The 22,470-nt window shown below is 40.6% G+C and overlaps 1 protein-coding gene across 1 annotated transcript in view; it reads right to left on the bottom strand.

The window, feature by feature from the left end:
- Positions 1 to 7,473: 7,473 nt before the first annotated feature.
- camk1da (calcium/calmodulin-dependent protein kinase 1Da) overlaps positions 7,474 to 22,470 on the bottom strand; it is a 426,293-nt gene continuing 411,296 nt past the window's right edge. The window contains exons 9-11 of the mRNA XM_041203439.1: positions 19,922 to 20,009; positions 18,111 to 18,249; positions 7,474 to 12,998 (exon numbers count right to left, since the gene is read on the bottom strand). Of these exons, the coding sequence (XP_041059373.1) occupies positions 12,880 to 12,998; positions 18,111 to 18,249; positions 19,922 to 20,009 (346 nt within the window). The 3' untranslated portion in view covers positions 7,474 to 12,879. The remainder of the gene's footprint in view (positions 12,999 to 18,110; positions 18,250 to 19,921; positions 20,010 to 22,470) is intronic.

Below are 22,470 nucleotides of genomic sequence, written 5' to 3'. Positions count from 1 at the left end.
GGCAGCGCGGCCCCGATTGGGGGCGCTGATCAGGTTCACGCCCACCCCCACCCCCACCCCGCGATGGTGGTGGTGGGGGGGCTGTTTTCTGCCCTTGATATCTCAGACTGAGAAACTTCGAGAGGGAATTCCAGAGTTTAAGTCCCAGACAGCTGAAGGAAGGCCGCCAGCGGTGGAGTGATTAAAATGAAGATGTGCCAGGGGCCAGAATTAGAGGAGTACTGCGATTTTGTAAGGTTCTATAGAGGTGGAGGAGGCTACAGATCTAATGTTATCTAAAGTGTCAGCTAGGTATTAACAGAGGATTTGTGGAGCAGTGGATAGAGTCACTGTCTCTGAGCTAGAAGCTCCACGTTCATGTCCCACTCCAGGACTTGGCCAAGGAATGTGTGTTTGTAATGCAGCCAATCTAGTTGATTGTAAATTGTTCATATGCACCTATGACAGATAGTAAGAGCAGGGCCATTGTCAGCCATGCTTGATGTGGTGTGGTGCTGCTCAGGAAGAACTACAGAAACAGGCATGAAGCATGTATTTTGTCTGCCTCGTGTGTCAGTAGACGCGGGGAGTTTCTAACTCTAAGTAAATATTAACAGCAGCACAAGATTTCCAATTAAAAACAGAACATGCTGGAAATGCCAACAGGTCAGTCAGTACCTGAAAGAGAAAGTTAAATTGACTTTCTTAGTGACAGTTTTGTCTCTATTGTGTGGTAGGTTAATAGTCTGTAGAATACAATATTTAAATGTTAGTGTAACTATTCTAACAACACTTTTTCTGCACAACAGGATACAAATATTAAAAACTTGTTTGCTTTGAAAAGGGTGGAAAAGAGAAATAGACATTGAACTTGTCTTAATCTGTCAGTTCTACATTCCATAGAGGTATAATAAAATCCATTTAAAAGAGAATAATTAGCCTATGATGGAATGATCAAGCCCAGGCATTGCTACCAATATCAACACAGCAAGAACTTGAAGCTAACCTTTTGCAATGTCGGCAAACTCTTGATTTATTCTGCATCTTTGGCTCTGGATTTGAATTCAGTTGACATACTTTGCTGCCTTATAACTTGAGTTTAAATATTCAATTTATTACATCACCCGGTCCAGTTAGCACATGGAAAAGAATATGGCTGTTCCCCGTTCGACATGCAATCATGCTACTTGTTCTTAGTAAACTCTCGTCGGTTTCTGACTATGGTTTTAATTTAATGGCTAATATTTTGTAATAGTCTTAGAAAAGGCTAGTTATATGAACACGTTCAAAGTTGGTTTCCATCTGGCATTTATACTGTCACCTCTTTATTTTATTGCATAGTTTGTGATTTTGTTTAACTCTGTTTTATTCAGTGATAGATGTAAATTCATTTAAAAATAATGCAAGACTTTCAGCATGTTCCTTCAAATATATAGCACCTTTAACTTTGTGCAACTTCCGAGGAGACAAACGCTGTGCAGGTGTTAGAAGGTGGGCTAGGGGAGATGACTGGCGTGGCCCTGTCGAAAAGATAGGTTTTGAGGTAGTGAGATGGAGAGGTTTACTGAGAGAATTCCAGAGCAGGGCTATGGCAACTGATCATTCCTCCATCAATGACAGAGGCAAAGGGGAAATTAGGGAGGACTCCCAACAAGAGGTGGTAGCAAAGGAGGAGCAGGAGGGTGAGGCTAGTCAAGGTGATGAAAATTTTGATGATGATTTGTTGTTGAGCATTATCTTGTAAAAAATTTAGTCAACCGTTCCACAATTCCCTTTGTTGTCATATTATCTCAAAGGTATCATTTCAGGAAACCTTGTACACACATCCATTATTGTCAGCAAGTACTGATTTCCACTTTTAGTCTTAGGAAGGGGCCCTACACAATCAATCAGGACCCCTCAAATGCTTGGATTGGAATTAAAAGTGCCAGCTTAATCACTGCTTGTGATTTCCCTATCACCTGACATGTGTGACATGTTCTACAAAATTTGACTGCATCTCTATGTAATCCAGGCCAATAAAATGTTTTTGTATTTTCGCCTGCGTCTTTCTAATTCCTAAATGCCTCCCTATTGGAATTTCATGAGCTATTCTCAGTATCTCATTTCTATATCCAGGTGGTATAACAATCTGATGCACTTCCATCCATCTTTCATCTGCTGAAAGTTGATATGATCATCACTTGCTCATTAACACATTACCCTTATATAATATATTCTGGAATACACTCTGCCTCTGTTTCTGAGTAAGCTGTCTGATATAACTGTTTTATTTGTAGATGTTTTGCTGTAACTCCACCAACTGACTTATGCTGAACACTTCCATTCTCTCTTCCTGAACAATCTTATCAAAGACAGTGTCAGCTAATTAAACTTCAACACCTTTTCCCTGCCTTTTAACTTCCTCTTCTTCCTGTTTCAACCTGCGAACTTGCGATCTTGTTACTACACAATCTGGAAACAATCCTGGATGCTCTTTCTGCAATAATCACCAGCTATCTCTGCTGCTTGTCTTAACATTTGAACACTCTGTTCCTCCACATGTGCTCTCATTACTGAAGGAATTGAATCTTTAAATTCTTCCAAAAGAATTACTTCTCTAAGAGATGCATATGTTGTCTCTACCTTTAATGGCCGTGTCCACTGGTCAAAATTACTTTGGTTTACTCTATCAAACTCAATATAAGTTTGACCAGGCTGTTTCCTTGACACTGAAGTCTAAAACTCATGAGCTCTATCCACTAACCTAGACTGTAAAAGTAATGTCCAGTTTTCTTGTGGCCATTTCATCTGTATAGCTATCTTCTCAACTAAAGTAAGAACACCTCTACATCCCTTTCTTTAAACTTTGGAAAAGCTTGCACAAATTTAAACATCTCCTCACTGGGTTTTAGGTTGAAGGTTTTTTCATCATCAGAACCTTCCTCAGCATCTGAGGTCTCTTCTTTTTTTATAAAAGTCCAGCCTTTTAAGTTGGTACTCTCTTTCTCTTTCCTTCTCCCTCTCTTCCATTGCCAACTTTTCCCTCTGGAAGTCAAGTTTTCGCATTTCCATTTCACTTTGAAATACTCACTCCTTTTCCCTTTCTTACTCTGTTGCCTCTAGTTCAGGTTTTTTCATTTCCTTTGCTTGTTCAAATTCAAGCTTCTTCATTTCTAACTGAAGTCTTGCTACCTCCAGCTGTGACTCACTAGTGTCAGGTATCCCTTCCAACTTCAAATGCTGTGCCAGCACTTCAATTCTGTCTGCTTTCTTTGCCCCTACAGGTAACCTCAACTGCAACATATCTGCTAACTCAGTTAACTTCCCCTTAGATATTATTTGTAACCCATTCAGAGTTACATTTTCTACTCCCAGAGAAGTTTTAACTCTGGACAAAGCCATATCTGTAATCTCACCACTTTAAAATTCCTCACATCAACTCCTGAGTTCAAAGTACTTCTTGTACTCATAGCCTTAAAATTTGCCAACTCCAAACCAAATTTCAAATATCCCGCAAAAAGCCCCCAATTTGTTATGCTGTGGCAGGTGATGTGTGCCAGGTGGGCCCAAATCCATGAGGGAAACTTGGCTACACAATCACAACAGTTTTGCAATTTGTATTTATTACAAGACTGAGCATTGAAATCAGAAGTAATGAGCCCACTGAGACCTTTAGAGTTTTACAGTTTAAAATTAAAACATTTATTAACAAAAGAAGTCAAACACATGCGTAAGATTCCAGCAGACTTGTGCAGACATGGCTGGAGGCTTTTCTGAGGTTGTTTCTCAAGCTTCTGCTAGATATCACAGGGCCTCTCTCAACATAGCCCTTCATTCTCCTGTATATACGTTTTGTCTTTTTAATCTGTAAATTCCATTGTCCCATATGTCTTTGAAAATGTATTTTCCCATAAAATAAAACTTTTCATGGTGCTAATATTGTCAGTAACCTTTGGGAAAAATAAGCACACTGCTTGGCCTAGCTTGGCTGGTGTAAACATCCTACTATCTCTTTGAAATTCAAACTGCCCCATTTATCTAAAAATGCAAATTCTCCCCGTACCTTGCATTCTAAGACTTTAGCCATGTTTATGTATTTAGCATTGCAAACCCTCTCTACCTAACTTCCAAATCTTCCAGACCAGCTGTCTCCAATGCAATTAAAACACACACACACACACAAACTATCCAAATCCCACTATTAACCTACTTTTACAATAAATCACATTAATGTTATGAAAATTATTATACCTTCATGACAACGTTAAGGGCACTTTATAAATACTGGTTCTTGTGTATTGCTGAAAAGAGACATGCCGTTGAAGCTTTTCGTCTTGCACTCATCAGAACAGATGCAAGAATGCCAAATTTCTAAGGGAACACAATTTATACTGCATGAGAAAATGGTTGAGGTATTGCCATGGCAAATACACCAGGGAGCTATTGTCCCCCATGCTTTTTGTTTATCCAAAAAAGGTGCAATGTCTGGACATGTTTCTTTTGCCTGCAGAGGACAGGTTCCTGCATGTAAATATATATAGCTTGTAGTAAGCATAAGTGAGCTACACCATAAGCCCGACTGATAATCTTAAATTGGTTGTTAGTGTAATTCTTAGCGCACTCGGGATTGTTCAACAAATGCTGCCCAATTGCTGAATCACATCTAACATTAGATATTATGTTCTGAGTTTTGCAAGCAAGGGTTGGTTGAGTATGGTCGGTACTCTGTCTATTACGAACAGCCAAAGGGATGTCCTTTTTGATACAATTCGTCAGGGGTAGGGACATACGGCCTATGTACCTGGCATCGCACCGGCACTGAAATTTAAAAACCACATTACTCATTTTTGTGAAAGACAGGACATCTTTTTGGCTTGATAGCAACATCCCATTAGTGGAGAATACCACTCGTTTTACCACTGCATAGTAGCAGCGTGAAACGACTTGCACAAATTTTTGAGATACTTTGCCCGTCCAGGGTAATTTGAGGTAGACTGTGCACTCTTCAGGTCTGAAAGTGGTGGCCTTAGGCCCATTTGTGAATATACATGATACACAGTGAGCAATGTTCTGATTGAGGTAACCATTATCCCACAGGATGGATTTGTTACACTCTATTTCAGTGTCAAGCTTGCACATTGAGCAAATGGCGTGTGCTCAATTTACAAGGTTGCCAGTAGGCCAATCTTATAGCGCATGGAACTGTAGTGATCCCAAGGCTTACAGTAGACAGTAGTAGAGAACCATTAGTGGATATATCAACTAGCACATCAAGAAAAGGGAGCTCATTAGGCTGCTCAATCTCGAAGGTGAATTTGAGTGTAGGATGGAGCACATTAAGGTGTGTAAAGAAATTCTTACACACAGCTGCAGACTCAAATAACTCGAGGAATAGAATACAAAGAGATTGGGAGCTATTCTTCAGCTTACAAAGCCCTGGTTAGAACACACCTGGATTAGTGTGAGCAGTTCTAGGCCCCACACCTTAGGAAGGATATATTGACATTGGAAGGAAAGCAGAGTAGTTTACAGGACAATACCTGGACTCCAAGAGTTAAGTTATGAGGAGGGATTAAACAAACTAGGACTGCATTCCGTGGACTTCAGAATGTTAAGGGGTGATTTGTTTAAAATTTTCAGATATTTATGGGGAACAGATAGGATTGATAGAAAGCAACTATTCCTACTAGTTGGGGGAATCTTGAACTAGGGGGCACAGCCTAAAAATTAGAGCCAGACATTTCAGTAGTGAAATTAGGAAACACTTAACACACAAAGGGTGTTACAAATTTGGAACTCTCTTCTGCAATGGCATTTGATGTTAGATCAATTGCTAATTTTAAAACCGAGGTTGATAGGTTTTTGTTAGTCAAAAGTATTAAGGGACGTAGAACAAAGGCTGGTATATGGAGTTAGGTCACAGATCAGCCAGGATCTCATTGAGTGGCAGCTGACATGCTTGACTGGCTAAATGGATGCTTCCTGTTCCTTTCTTCCTTGACCTCTTCCTATTGCTGTGGTAAAGTAGAACTGAGCTGTGTAACACCCTTTGCTATGAAACGGAGCTGGCAATAACAGGTCTCCTTTGTCTGGTCTGTGAATGTTGTGTGTTATCGTTGGGTGTGGTTATTATACTTTGGGAATCAGGTAGGTGCAGAAAGGTGAGAAAGCTCTGCTAATCTCACTATCATTGCTGACAGGTAATCACCTACACAAGTTTCAGGAGATTCCTTCACTCATGGTTATTTTTCTCCGTAGATGGCATCTCACATAGCTGCCTACCTGGCATGCCACAGTCAGTGAGAATTTTGGATTGGCAGAAGAATGGCAGTGAACTCATGTACTCCTTGGCATGCCAACATATGTGGCAGTGGCCAACTGAAGTACACAGTTCAACATAGCTCAGACTTTTTACACTGCTCTATGCAGCCTGTTCTGAAACTCGAATTTACTATAAATGCTTATACAGAGTCACAGAAATGATCACAGTTAATCATAACTTAATAGGAGGCTAGTCTTATTTTACTATTGGTAATCATGTTTGTAACCTAATTGTTTGCTTACAGTAAATATCAAACATTTCTAAATGAAATATCCTAGTCAAAATCTAAGACAGTATCTATCCATCTATGTTTAGCTTTATTAACTTAATTATATTAACTTAAATATAACAGTACAGTTTTGTAATTTAACAAATACTACAAGATATTTAGATGCATTTAACAAGATCTAATAAACTTTAAAGTCAAACTTCTCGAATTCTTTCTTAAATTCTCTGGTATTTTAAACTTTCTTAGTTTCATAAGTTAAGTAGAAGCGTACATGGCAAAAAAACTGCTCAGTGGTAGTGTGGATTCTGTTTGTGTGTGCTGCATGCTAACTGATATCCTGGTTCTACAAAAGCACACATACAACAGAGGCGTCAGCTGCATGTGTTCCTTTGCAGAGCAGTTTCTGTAAGGTCATATTTTATAATTACAGTCCTTAAGTGACATATACAGCTGTCGTTATATGCGGTGTGGGATTTGTGACTATAGGGAGTAAGGCGCTCAGCCGTCAGAAATCACTTGATAAAAATAAACATGGGCTTTGGTATGAAAGCAGCGGGCGCAACACATCATCAAAAGTTAATAAGGAAAGAAAGAACCTCACTTGCATTTATATAGCACCTTTCATGACCAGTGGATTCCCCAAAGCATTTCACAGTCAATTAAGTACTTTTGAGGTGTTGTCATCTTTATAGTGGATAAAAGCAACAGCCAAGTTGTGCACAGCAAGCTCCCACAAACAGCAATTGATAACGGTCAAATAATCTATTTGAACGATATTGGTTGAGGGATAAATATTGGCCAGGAGGCCTGGGAGAACTCCCCTTCAAAATGGTGCCAATGGACGTTTATGTCCATCTGGGAGAGCAGACAGGCTCTCGGTTTAACATCTCATCCAAAAGACAGATCACCTACAATAATTAATACAACAAACAATCACGAGATACTACACCACACAGTTATATCTATGACGATCAAAATTGAATTTATTTGAGGGAAACAATTTATTTCCATTATTCCCAATACATTAGAAATTTAACTTATGTATACATGATTGTCAAAGGCAAAGAACCTGGACAAGTCAGTTGCTATATAGGCCCATTAATCAATCTGTTATACCATTGCCAGAAGTATTAGTGAGGGTGTAAACTTTTGCAATCCATTCATTACATGCACATTACAAGTACATACTGGACAAAATATTGTGGAAAAAAATGTACTGACTGAGAAATTTGCAGTAATATTCGCCACATAGACATTTCCGGGCTTAAGAGTATACTTTGAAGCTTTTAAAACATGCCCACAAACTTGAAAGTCATACAGTTACTAAAGGTGAATGCTTGCAATTAGAATTTCCCTTAGTTAAATTTTTGCATGGTGATGGTTTGGCTATTCGTAAGAACGAGCCATTAAATTGATAAGGAAACCTCCTTTAACCTGCAGCAGATTGTTTCATTGCTCATTCTTATCTTTTTCAAATGCATAGAATTGTACATCCTACAAATTCTTACACAATTTAACAAGATTTTACTGGGAAATTTCTAATGTAAGTTGTTTTAGTTGCTTTTGCCCCCCCACCTTGTGTGTTCATTTGAGCTTCTCATGCCATGGACTGCTATCGCCCAACCAGGATGGCACAGGCCAGCAAATTTGTTGCCAGGCCAGTAATGAAGCAGCTCTATACGTGAGCACTAAGGCATGACCAACAAGTCTTCTTATTGGGAAAACATGGCTTCCACTTGCTGCATTCCCTCTGACAGTCTGAGGTTGGATATTCTTCACACTGTCATTTATCCTCCCACTATCTTTCAGCATGCTCCCGTACCAATGTGCTGCCCCCATTGTTTTACCAACCTGAAAGTTTTGAAAATCCTGCCAGATTATTTGGTGATGGGTTCTGCCCACTCTACTACCAGCTAGTGGTCTTCTTGAAAAAAAAACTCGGGATGCTTCATGTAAACAATTCACAGGCAGCAAGTCAATTGCATGAGAAATATCATTTCTGTAGTTTACAATGTTAACTGTTGTATAGAACTCATCAAACCACCTTCTCAACACTTTGGTCTTGTAACGGGTTTAGAAAAAAGTCATTAGGTTAAGGAAGGGGTAGGTTGCTGATACCCCATCCATTCATGCAATGCAGTGCATCATGCATTTACACACAGGCTTCAATTCACAGTTAAATCTGAATCAGTTCTCAAATTAGATAGCAATTGGGTAATACACTGACAGTGTGCACTGCCTGATTCCAGCCATATCAAATACTATAGGTGGTTGAAATGTAATGGGGAGCCATGTGTCATATCTGTGTTCGAATTCTCTTTTCTATGGAAAAAGCCGGAAGTTGCTTCCTAGGAGATTTTGATAGGACTGTTTACTGGCAACTCCACCGTACTGAGGCTATCCGCAACACAACTAAGAATTAAATGAAAACTTCGGTGGGTGATGATTTACTGTCAGAAATCATCAGGAAAGGTTATTTTAAGGGGAATTGAAAGCGAATTTAACAACAAGGCAGTCACATCACAGTAAATGGTTACTGCGCTAATATGTTAGAACATAAAATTTTTTATGAAGGGTAAGAACCTCAATATGTCTAGATATTTCTCAATCCCACCTACTTAGCTTCTCACCACATCCATCAATTCATTCTCCCTCCAGCAACATGTCAAGTAGTCTCTTGAATCAATTTATATTGTCTGCTTCAATGATCTTCTCTAGTAACTTATTTTGCAAGAACATTACCCTGATGTAAAAACAGTCCCCCCCCCCCGATTTCCCTTTCTACTGCTAACTTCCTATTTTATTAAATTGTACCATCTGGTATTTGAACCTTTCCAGCAAATGATAAGTCAACAATTTGCTTAAAAAGAAGGCCTTTCATGGCCATGAATTTATTACAGACATAAGTTTCCGACATGCATCCATCTAATGTCCCCTCTGTTAATACTGGTAAGTCCATTATGCTGGAAAGATCCCGTTCCTAACCCCATTCGAGGAAACAGCAGCCAATCAGGATTCGGGGCTCAATCTTGTATGACTAACCGCCTTGACTCTTTTGGGGCCTCTTTTCAAGTAGGTTGTAGAATGGCTTCAAAAATGCCATTGATCAGAGTTCTGCATAAATGTTACGATTTAAGATTAAAGGAACAGAGACTCAATAAAACCTGAGGACGGAGAGGAAATTAGCTGAAAAGTAGATAGCAGTGGGTAGTTGTCAAGAGAGAATAGGTCAAGAAGGAGCAAGTAGCAAGTTGGATGTCCCGAGATCAGTGTTGGACCTTCCCTGCTCTTAATTGCTTGATGCAAACCGGTTGAATTCAGAGAGTTACAGAGGATAGCAAACTATAGACAGGTCAGCTGTTTCCGAAGAAGCAACTTGGGAATTATAAACTGAGTTAGACAAAATATGTAGTTTGGCAGAATAATGGCTGTTTGTAATGCAGACAAGTGTGCATACTGCACACAGGAAGAGAAAAAAATGGGCTGATGTTAAGTACTGCTCGAATGATATGAAAATAAGTATGGGGTTGAAAGATGTCGAAGGGTTTTGTTCAATGTTCAAAATACCAAAACACTGGGGAAAAGCAATTAACAAAGTGAATAGAAGGCAGAACTGGCCAAAACAGAATGAGACATCAGAGGAAGTAACATTCAAACTGTGTAGAGATCTGGTCAAACACACTTGAGTGCTGGGTCCGGTCATCAAGAATTGAGGCATTCAATCTCAGGGAAGAGCTATGAGGTTAATCCCCAGTGTCAGAACATTAGGTCATAAGGATCAGAAACTTGGCTTTACATCTTTTAAAGAGAAGCAACTGGGAGCTGAAAACAAGGCAATAAACAGAACATTACCTTAAGCTCAACAGTGAGAGGGGGACAAGGGAACACAAGTTCAACCAATAAGAGGCAAACTTAGGTTTGGTATTGGAGGTTCATCACATAAAAAGTGATAAATAGATGGTATGGACTGTCTTTTTCTCATTATTCACTCACAGGATATTAGCATCGCTGGAAAGGCCAGCATTTATTACCCATCCCTAATTGTCCACAGGAAAGTGGTGGTGAACCACCTTCTTGAATACAACTGAGTGGCTTGTTAGGCCATTTCACAGGGCAAATAAGAGTTAACCATAATGTTGTGCATCTGGAGTCACATCGGGACCAGGCAGGGTAAGGGCAGCCAGCCAATTCCCTCCCTAAAAGACATTAGCTAACCAGTTGTGTTTTTACAACAATACAGGAGTTACATGGCTACCATCACTGACATCAGTTTTTTAAATTCCAGATTTATTTAACTAACTCAATTTAAATTCCCCAGCTACCATGGTGGGATTTGAACTTGGAGAACAAGCCCTGTGACATAACCCTATGCAATATTCCCATACCCTTCTGGATAAAGGAAGCAAAAGTTCTGGAATCATTTATTCACAACATTAGTTGGTACTATGTACTCATGCAGCTTGATGGATGAAATGAGATGGCCTTCCTAGCCTGGATCTTGCAATCTTGCGTTCTCTCTAAGCAGTGACATTGGGCCATTATTGTTGGGATTTGGAAGTGGGCTGGAAGTAATACTGAGTCACCAGCTGAATTTGCCCTCCTGTCTGCCTGCGCGACCTGGGGTAAGGACAAGGCAAAGCAGCAACAAAGCTTCAGCTTTGCCACTGTCCAAAAGCCAAAAAACCCCTCAGCTCTCTCAACTGCCTTGGTGACATCCAGTGCTCATTCCTGCACTGACACATGATCCTAAACACAAAGAAATAGATGTCACACCTTAGTGTGCCCCTGGCAAAATTAAACAGACACCAAAAGAGGTTAAAGTCTGTTCAGTTCACACCAGCTTTACCAGGATCTACCTGGGGTAAATTTACTATGAACCTTCCTGGGGGAAATCTATGACCGGTGCAACAGCAACGTTCTAACCACTGTAAGGACATTCTGAAAAGCCTGATAAATATTGATGTTCTAACATTAAATAGTTAGCCCTTTGGCAATATTAGTGGATGATTTATAGGTTAATGGCTCTAATAAAATTGCAGACAGAGGAATGTCATATAAATGTGTGTACTCTTTATGTTCACCAGGGAAATTTTGAGTCTATATTGTTGAGTACATGCTTTTTAAAATCAAAATTATTAACTGCTTCTCCATGTACCCTTAAGATAAACTGCTTGCAGAAATATGTCGTTTTACGCCTCTGATGTCATCTAATAACCATGTTCAGTGTCAGCCAAAATAAAGCTAAAACAGCTTTTAAAACGTTCCAGACCCACCAGAAGTATAAAAATAAAACTCCATGCCAAAGAATCCTGCCGCATGGTTCAGGGAATGTCCTGGAATTGAAAAGTGTTATTAAAATACTGAAGTAATTTAAACAGATTTAGATTTAACAGGTCTATGCTTTCCTTAGGGGTGCTTTAAACGTATGTATATTTATTTTTTAATGAGGTGTAAAAATTGTTTAGCGAGTTTCTATGACCTTTCTACCTACAAGAAGTCTTTGAGAAAGGCACAACTAAGCCTTGTAGTACCTTACGTTTCAATATATCTATCTATCTAATTACGTTAGGATTCGTCTATCCTGGACAGACTGAGTAGTACTGAATGTTGCTACAAAAACGTCAACCAAAAGCAGAAAAATGTGATTAAAAAGATGTAATTTAACAATGCAATATTAGCAGATAATCTACAAACTCAATTAAAACTGACTTTTTATATATACAGCTAGTGACATTCACTAAAGCCGAAATTAGCAAGGGTGACGTTATATTGTAGCCCTGAATAGTTAAAAGTCCTTGTCCGTTTTAGGACAAAAATGTTTTTAGTATATAACATTTTAAACCCCAATAGGTTAATATCACAGCATTTTTGTTACCGGTTCTCTCAACTTAATGCTGTCTATCACAATGTTGCAGTATAAGGGGCTCTGCACTTTTTGAAAAAGGAAGAAGTACCATGTAAGATAAAGCAATCAACAAGAGCACAATAAATAAGCAATGGATTGTGCAGTCCAGTTAATGTCTCATTCCTTGGAAAATAAACATCCTGGAGAAATGCCACTATTTTGGAGAAACATTTTGCACAATTACTGGCTAAATGATTTCAACTGCTGAGTTTATACAAGGTGAAAGAAAGCATTGCGAGACTCATATGCACAGCACCAGATACTGTTAAATCCATCAGCACATGATTCAATGCAGTTTATGATACATGTATTGTATAAGAGTTACAGTATAAAATATGGCCTTTAAAAATCTTTCCTGGGATCCCTCTAGGCTTCAGTGCACATGGCAGGGTGAAATCACTTGAATTTGGGATGCATCACAGTGATGTTGTTTCCCACTCCTCCTTCTGTTAAAGGGGCTTGTCATTTGCTCCCGGTGTGCACTGTGGTGACTGTGGTGGATCTTGCTCTCCCCTCTGATCCTACCAGTGATATCCCAGAGGGAGAAGACGCTATACTACAGGCGGTAGAAGGAGACACACCTGCAAGAAATCCATCCGGGTGGGAAAGAAAACACTTAGACTAGTTCAGTTACAAACCTCGTGAGAACAGTGATCAACATTTGCACCCTGTTAAAAATTAATATACAAATCAATTCTGATTAACTTTAACAACCTTTAGCTGTTTTGTTTTTAGCCAAACTCTGTCACCTCAGAAACTAAATCACTGATAATTTCTTTTAATGATGCCATTTATAGCAACAAAATGGGAGCAGGAGTAGGCCATTCGGCCCTTCGAGCCTGTTCCACCATTCAGTATGATCATGGCTGTAGGGGGAGTGATGGCATCAGCCAAAATTAAAATGAACCCATTATGAAAATTGATGCAATAATGTAAGCTGCATTCAAATGCATCGCCATAACCCTTGCAGGTGGCATCATGCTTTTAAAAACGTTGTGTGCCCCTCTCCTTCCCTGGCCAATTAAAAATCAAAAAAAACACAAGTTTTATGAAGACAGTGTTCCTTTCACTGGAATGGTGCAGGAAAGTTATTAGGATAGTTTGATAGAAACTTTCTGGCTGTAATACAGAGTGCCGTGCATCAGTGTCAGGTTTTGATTTGGTGAAAGTTGAAAATTTTTGAAAAAAGCAGGATTCTAGTTACCATTTATTTTACCTTCCAAGCCGAAGACAACATGGGATGAAAGACAGAGTTGTGCATGCTCTATGATCAATTGGGAAAACTTCACACAGAGGATGGACCTTGAAAAATTGCACCCTGCAATTCAACATTCTGGGGCACAATAATTCATAATCTGCCACAATATATTGACAGAGCCCTGTCACAGTTTAGCCAGAAAGTAATTAGCAAAGGAACCAGTGAAATAATAAGGACGTGAAGGCTTTGGCGAGGAAACAGAAGAAAGTTACTCGAATAGTTTCAGGGATGAGGGATTACACATTGAGAGGTTGGAAAATCTGCACCTGTTCTCCTTACAGCAGAGAAGGCTAAGAGGAGATTTAATAAGTGTGTTCAAAACCACAAGGGGTTTAGGTGGGGTAAATAGACAGAAATAGTTTCTAATTGATGAAGGGTTCATAACTAGAGGGTATGGGTGTAATGTGGTTGGCAAGAGAACCAGAGGCAACATGAGGAAAGGTTTTTTACACAATGAATGGTACACACTGCCTGATAGGAGGTTCAATAGTGGTCTTCAAATGGGAATTCACTAAGGGGAAAAAATTGCAGAGATATGAGAACAGAGCAGGGAAGAATAGGAGGAGATTTCATACAGGCATTTAGAATCATGAAAGGTTTAGACAGGCTGACTAGCGAGAACTCATTCCCATTGACAGAAGAGTTGAGAACCAGAGGGCAAAGATTTAATATATGGCAAATGAACCAGGCGGCATTAAGTAAAACTTTTTCACACAGCAATTGGTTAGGGACAGAATGCACTGAGTGTGTGCTGGAAGACATGTACAATCGTGGGTTTCAAAAGGAAATTATATAAGCACCTGAAGGGGGAAAAAAAATTGAAGAGTTATGGGAGAATGCAACTAGCTAAATTTGTCTTGCAGAGAGCTGACAGGGGCATGACAGGGCTGAATGATCTCCCTCTGTGTTGTAATCATTTTATAATTCTGTTTTATGATTCAATGGGTGTTGAAGGGACCCAGGATTGTGGCTGAGGCATGTTGCCAAGTCAACACAGAAGGAGTTTTATATGCACACGCAACTTCATCAGTACTACACTAGTCAGTGTAATTACTGACCAGGGCATGCTAGAAGCTATTTTCTGGGCAATTTAAAAAAAATTCCCTATTTCCTTTCCATCAGATGGTTTTCTTACAGTCAGCATTTAGTGGCATCCAAATATCGCTGAGAACATACTACGATAAAGTCCTTAGCTTGACATTATCATGTGAGAATTACAGGATCAAACCCTATGGCACTAACAGGAGCAGAAGGGCTGTAGAGGTTTATAAGGTTAAAAAGTGTCACAAATGTGTAGTTATGATATTATAGATTTTTAAGGACAACTGTTTGAAAAGCATGCTTGCTTAAAAAAAGAGCTTTTAAAAAGCAAATCAAAACCTGACATTGATGCATGGTACTCTGGGAGCAGTTTAAAATTCAGCAAAGGAGGTTGGTTAAGAGGGAAAATAGAGTAGGAGAGTAAACTTGCAAGGAACTTGCAAGTGGACTATAAAAGCTTCTTTGAGTATTTAAAAAGAAAATGATTAGTGAAGGCAAACATAGGTTTCTTGCTGTCTGAAATGGGAGAATTTATAATAGAGAACAGGGAAATGGCAGAGCAATTAAACAACTACTTTATTTCTGTCTTCACAGAGGAAGACACAGAAATTTTGAAATTTCCCAGAAATGCTAGGGAGCCAAGGGTCTAGTGAAAATGAGCAATTGGAGGAAATTAGTATTACTAGAAAAATAGTGCTGGAGAAATTAATGGGACTGAAAGTTATTAAATCTCCAGAGCTTGATAATTTACATCCCAGGGTACTAAAGGAGGTGGCAATAGAAATAGTGGATGTGTTGGTTGTCATCTTCCAAAATTCTGGAGCAGTCTGGCCAGATTGGTGGATGACAAATGTAAATCCACTATTTAAAAAAGGAGGGAGGGAGAAAACAGGGAATTACAGGCAAGTTGGCCTAACATCAGTAATAGGGAAAATGCTAGAGTCGATTATAAAGAATGTGATAACTGACACTTAGAAAATATCAACAGGCTTAGACAAAGCCAACATGGATTTATGAAAGGGAAATCATGTTTGACAAACTTACTGGTGTTTTTTGAGGATATAACTAGCAGAATAGATAAGGGAGAACCAGTGGATGTGATGTATTTGGATTTTCAGAAAGCTTTTAATAAAGTCCCACATAAGAGGTTAGTGTGCAAAATTAAAGCACATGGGATTGGGGGTAATATATTGGCATGGATTGAGAATTTGTTAGCAGACAGGAAACAGAGTAGGAATAAATGGATCTTTTTCAGAATGGTAGGTAGTAACTAGTGGGATACCGCAGGGATCAGTGCTTGGGCCCCAGCTATTCACAATATATGTCAATGATTTGGATGAGGGAACCAAATGTAATATTTCCAAGAATGGCAGAATGTTATTTAAATGGTGATAGATTGGGAAATGTTGATGTACAAAGGGACCTGGGTGTCCTTGTACACCAATCACTGAAAGCAAGCATGCAGGTGCAGCAAGCAGTTAAGAAGGCAAATGGAATGTTGGCCTTCATTGCGAAAGGACTTGAGTACAGGAACAAGGATGTCTTACTGCAGCTGTACGGGGCCTTGGTGAGACCACACCTGAAGTAGTGTGTGCAGTTTAAGTTTCCTTACCCAAAAGAATATACTTGCCATAGAGGGAGTGCAGCAAAGGTTCGTCTGACTGATTCCTGGGATGGCAGGATTATTGTATGAGGAGAGATTGGGCCGACTAGGCCTGTATTCACTGGAGTTTGGAAGAATGAGAGGGGATCTGATTGAAACATATAAACTTTTGACAGGAATGGACAGACTGGATGTAGGGAAGATGTTTCCTCTGGCTGGAGGGTCCAAAACAAGGGGTCGCAGCCTAAGCATAAGGGGTAGGTCATTTAAGACTGAGATGAGGAGAAAATTCTTCACTCAGAGGGTGGTGAACTTGTGGAATTCTCTACCACAGAGGCTGTGGAGACCAAGTCACTGAATATATTTAAGAAGGAAGTGGATAGATTTCTAGACTCTAAAGGCATCAAAGGGTATGGGGAGAGAGCGGGAGTATGGCATTGAGCTAGAGGATCAGCCATAATCATATTGAATTGTGGAGCAGACTTGAAGGGCTGAATGACCTACTCCTGCTCTTATTTTCTATGATATATGGATGCATGATTTGTCATTTTGGGAGCAGACATCTTTGGGTTTCATACAGTAAGAAAAGACTAGAATCTGCCTAAAGGAAGAACCATCTTGCGTTAGTTCCAATGTTGAGGAAGAATGAGTCTGAAGCAAGGTAAAGTCACGGACTCTCCCAGTTCTTCCCAGACACCCAGAGTGATTGATTCCCTAATCCTTCCCCAACTGGGGACAGCTCTGTTTAATTACCAACTTAAAGCATGCATTCTATTGCAGCACAATTTCAACATTAACACCTTGAACATCATGAGAGAGACACCTTGAAACAGAAACTGCTTCTCAACAGGGAGAGACCGAGGAAGGTTTCCATAAGAGCTATTGGACTGCTGTACTAAATCAGGCCACCAAGAGCCATCACCTGCAGTGCTGTAAAAGTAAAAACAGGAGCCTTCACTCACTCCCAGGACCTGTTATGCTTATAGAGTCCATCTGCAAAGACAAACTCCAACTCTTCAGCTACAGAAGCCATCACAGCTGCTAACTGAACATCAGGTTTCGACCCCTTCATTTCGGAAAGATGGAAATTAAGCATCAGGCCTGTATTGATGTCTCACAGGCTGATTTGAAATTTGATCTTTAAGTATCTCTTCTTTATCTGCATTTTAATCTATGTATCTGTATGCTGGTTTATCATTTCTACCTAAATAACTTTCAGCAGCTGATGTTTATCCTGTTTAAGACTAACATGTTTGTCTGCTGGGTTATTTCCCACGCATAAATTAAAAGGGACACACACACACACACACACACACACACACACACACACACACACACACACACACACACACACATTCTTACCTCACAGACCACTTTACAAAAATTCTTTTCACTTGGCTGTGACAAAAGGTTGAAGCCACCAAATATTAGAGGGCTGATTTCCTGACTATCTACCATCAGCAAGGATCCTCGCCTGCCAGATTGCATATTTGGAATTTGGATGTGTGCTGCACGCTGCTCTCTGACCATTTTGTGTACAGCGCGCCCGAATTTCTGATATTTCTGCGTATTCCTGCCCACCTGAGTTTTGGAAAACTGAGACTTGGAAACACAAATTTCACACGAGGAACTGGTCTAGCCGGCGATGCCCTCATCCCGAGAATGAATTGAAAAAAGAAATCCTAATGGAATTCAGCCTAAGCTTTGTAGCATTCGGTATGTCTGGAAAAACTCTCTCCTCTCTCCCCCTTCCTCTCTGATAAATGTAACTCTTTGTTGCAAAGTACTTACAATCTTTACGAGATGGGACATCTGGTAGTGGATTGCTGAGTTTGCGGTTGGTTTGTGCATTCAGATTTGATCCATCCAAACTGCTGCCCAGGTGCAACCTCCTCATGTGTCGTATAACAGCTGTGGCATTAAACGCTTGCTGCAACCGAGAAAAGTTAGTTCCGAAACATGAAGGCAGGAAAACAGTTTAAGTATAATTGCCTGAAACTGTACCTCTTGTTAAGGGGCAGCACACAGAGTAAACGGCAAATGATAGAGACCGAGGAGGGTATGTTCCATTTGGTAATTCATCTTAAAGCAGATGAACAATTGGGAAGATCCACCCGATCTATTGTGCAATAATATTGTTAGAAGGCTCATTGTAAGTGGGTTAATAATTTTGATACACATAGGCCACCACCATAACCATTCATTCCTTCCACCACCCACACATGGTAGCAGCAGTGTGTACCATCTGCAAGATGCACCGCAGCAACTCACTAAGACTCCTTCGACAGTGCCTTCCAAAACCCACGTATTCCTAGCTTCCAAACCTAGCTCTACCAGCTAGAAGGACAAGGGCAGCAGATACATGGGAACACCACCACCTGCAAGTTCCCCTCCAAGCCACTCACCATCCTGACTTGGAAATATATCGCCGTTCCTTCACTGTCGCTGGGTCAAAATCCTGGAAGTCCCTCCCTAACAGCACTGTGGGTGTACCTACACCACATGGACTGCAGCGGTTCAAGAAGGCAGCTCACCACCACCTTCTCCACAGCAATTAGGGATGGGCAATAAAGGCTGGCCCAGCCAGCAAAGCCCACATCCCATGAAAAGAATAAAAATAGCCAATACCAGGTCTGCTGCAGTTAAAAAGAACGGAATTAGCCAAGATTATTCCATTGAGGGAGCAAACCACTGGACCCAGCCCTTCAACAAAGTAATCATTCTCAACCTGAAGCCAGATTTTCAACCTGGAGCCAGAGTTTGTTGCTCTTCAAAAGTGTTGCACATGGCTGCACTGTTTTGGTGCAATTTTGGGGCTGCAAAGTAAAAGTTTGCATGTTTGTTTTTGCTTCCTCATCCAAATTATATATTTCTCCTCTTTCACTGTGCCCAAGCTGTGCCCACACATGAATCTCTGACCAAGCTGAAGGGGACTTGTGAACTGCCCTAAAGTGTTGAGCTGGAAGCCTGAAAGTGAACTGTGTGCCTCACTCGCTGATTTCACTTCTACATCAAGCTCGTTATGAGACTCTGTGCTTGCTGTTGCAAAATAGTCTTGCTCCACTATTGGTGGTCGTGCTGTATCCTATGAAGTGCCTTGAGATGTAGTACTACATTAAAGGTGCTACATAAATGCAAGTTGTTGTTGCTGTGAACCATTTCCATCTTCTGAATAGGCAGAAGGCATATTTGGGCATCCTATACATTCACCAGTAGACACATCACCACTATCAACGCTTCATGGGTAGACCTAGGCTATGGTAACACCAGGCGGCAAACAAGAGAAGATGCATGCTTTAGTCATGAGGTGACACTGACTGTTTTAACCATTATCAAGGTGCTTGCAGGCAAAGAAATGGTGTTGGAGGATCCTGAAGCATGACAGCCACCACTTATTAAAATAAAATGTACATCCTGCACCAAACTGGCCATTCATTTGCTAAATTTTTAACAGGCAGACTAAACTCTGGAAGTTGGGCAGGTATAAAATGGGCCAACGTTCCATGTGTACCCACTGGCTATGATTCATAATTTCTGAACAAAATATTTGCTTCATTACATCCATAGCATTTCTCTGCAGTGTGGAAAAAGGAGCTGCTCACCCTCCATTTGCTTTTTGCAAAGTTCTTCCTGATCTGTGCGCTGACAGATTCGTGAATGTTCTTGTTCAATGCTGTGTCTCCAGCAATCCTGTAAAGAAAAGAGCAACGGATCACTTGTACCAAGTAAAGTTTCTGTGTGTCGTGGGCTTCTGTACTACTCTGGCTAAATTACTTCAGCTATGTGGGTAGATTGGAGAAGTTGGGATTGCTCTCCTTGGAAAAGATGGAGAGGAGATTTGATCGAGGTGTTCAAAATCATGAGGGTGTCTGGTCAGAGTGGATAGAGAGAAACTGTTCTCATTGGTGGAAGGATCGAGAAGGAGAGGGCGCAGGTTTAAGGTAATTGGCAAAAAGAAGCGACGGGCACGTCAAGAGAAACCTTTTCACGCAGCGGGTGGTTAAGATCTGGAATGCGCAGCCTAAGGCTACGGGCCAAGTGCTGGTAAATGGGATTAGGTAGGTAGGTCAGGTGTTTCTCACATGTCGGTGCAGACTCAATGGGCCTCTTCTGCACTGTGTGATTCTGTGATTCTTAGCGTGTGGTGGGAACAGGTTCAGTCAAAGCATTCAAGAAGAAGTTGGACTATTATTCGAAAGGAAGAACATGCAGTGCTACAGGGAGAAGGTGAGGGAATGGCTCTTGAAGCATCGCTGATTCGGAGAGCCGGTGCAGACATGACAGACTGAACGGCCTCCTTGTATGCCATAATAATTCCACGACTCTGCAATAAAGGCAAAGCTGGAAATTACTTTACTCCAGATCTCCTTTCAGGATTGTTTCCTCCCACCCACCTTGTATGCACACTGGAAAGGAAAGTAACTGAATGAATGAGAGAAGCATGAGCTGGTTATCATTGCTTACACTTAAAGCTCAAAATTGTCACTTGTTCTTTGGAAAGTTTTGATGTCTGTTAGCTTCAACAGTGACTGGTCTCCCACAGGATAAATAGTCAAAACAGCTGAAAATGAACCTGCCCTGAATGGGAATAGCAACCACTGTCGTTCGATAAAGGAATAGTCGTCTCATCCAAAGCTCTCCCAGCCTATTTTACAGTCACGTTGTTAGCTTTATGCTATTGGTAGTATTCTAGCTCACAACAGAACATTATCATAATCCAGGCTGAGACTTCAGTACAATAGCAAGGGAGTACACCTATGTCGCAGTGGATCAGCTGCTAAATCAAACGTTTGGTCTACTTGTTCAAGAGGAAATTGAAGATCCCACAGTATTTTAGTGGGGTGTTGGGGGGGGTGGGGGGGAGGTCGCGGAGAGGATGGTAGTATGGTAGTTATGTTACTGAGTTAGTAATACAAATGCCTGGACTAATGATCCAGAGACTTGAATTCAAATCCCACCACGGCAGCTGGAGGAATTTCAATTCAATTAATTAAATAAATCTGGAATTAAAAGCCAGTCTCAGTAATAAAGTCTATGAAACCACCAGATAGTTGTAAAGACACATCTGATTCATTAATGCCCTTCAGGGAAGGAAATCTGCTGTACTTAACTGGCCTGGACACATGTGACTCCAGACCCACAGCAAAGTGGTTGATTCTTAATTGGCCTAGCAAACCATTCAGTTGTATTCAAGAAGGTGGCTCATCACCACCTTCTCAAGGGCAATTGGTGCTAGCCTTGCCAGCGCTGCCCATGTCCTGTGAACACATACATTCGAAGAGGAAACAGGGCGAGCTCACTGGCTCTGGCCAACTTTCATAAACTGGGTTAGTTCACCAAAGTGCAATGTAGTGTTGAGCTTAGACAGCCATTATATGCCAGCCATATTCCAAAAACAGCAACAAAATGAATAAGCAGTTCATCTGTTTTCTGTTATAATGATTGAGACAGGAATGTTGATCACCCTGCCAGTTGGTAACCACCTCAATACTCAGGTGTCAGGCCCAGGTTACAGCACCACACAGAAGGCAACAAAACAGTAAAAATTGTGAAATAAGAGTAACTGGTCCAAACTGTTTTTTTTTTTCCCTTCTGGGCAGCCCTTTCACACTGGCTTGCTGATTAAAATTAAAACACTGAGGACTCCAAGGAGCAAGGAAGCAGATTTTAGATGCTGAGTCACCATTCGTTTTGCAAGTTAAAAGCTATTGTGGACTAGCACGATGCTGAAATGTAACAAGGCTTTTTTTCACAATCATGAAATTAACTCATTTGACTATTTTAAGTGTTTTGTATGATCCAAACTGGAGAAAGAAGCTCCATAAGATAAATGAATGAGGAAACCTTGTTTAGCTGTTAGTTGAAGCCACATTCAAAAGCATCGTATAGTTCCTGCTTGCTCCTTGATTGTATCCAATATTTTACCTCTCCCACTCTACCCAGAGGCTGTTTCCAAGTCACTTAATCTCTCCTGCCTCCAGCCTATCACAGACCTTGCCTTTTGTTCTTTCGTCCTCCCCCGCCTCAGTACTTGATTCAAACCTGTCACATTTCTAACTTTATCCCAGTTCTAACGAAAGGTCATCGAGCTGAAAAAATAACTATTGAGTCTCTCACCACAGAGGCTGACTAAGCTGCTGGGTATTTCCAG

Source organism: Carcharodon carcharias, chromosome 13 (genome assembly GCF_017639515.1).
Source record: "Carcharodon carcharias isolate sCarCar2 chromosome 13, sCarCar2.pri, whole genome shotgun sequence".
Taxonomy (NCBI): Eukaryota; Metazoa; Chordata; class Chondrichthyes; order Lamniformes; family Lamnidae; genus Carcharodon; species Carcharodon carcharias.
This window is presented reverse-complemented; position numbering and strand designations above follow the sequence as displayed.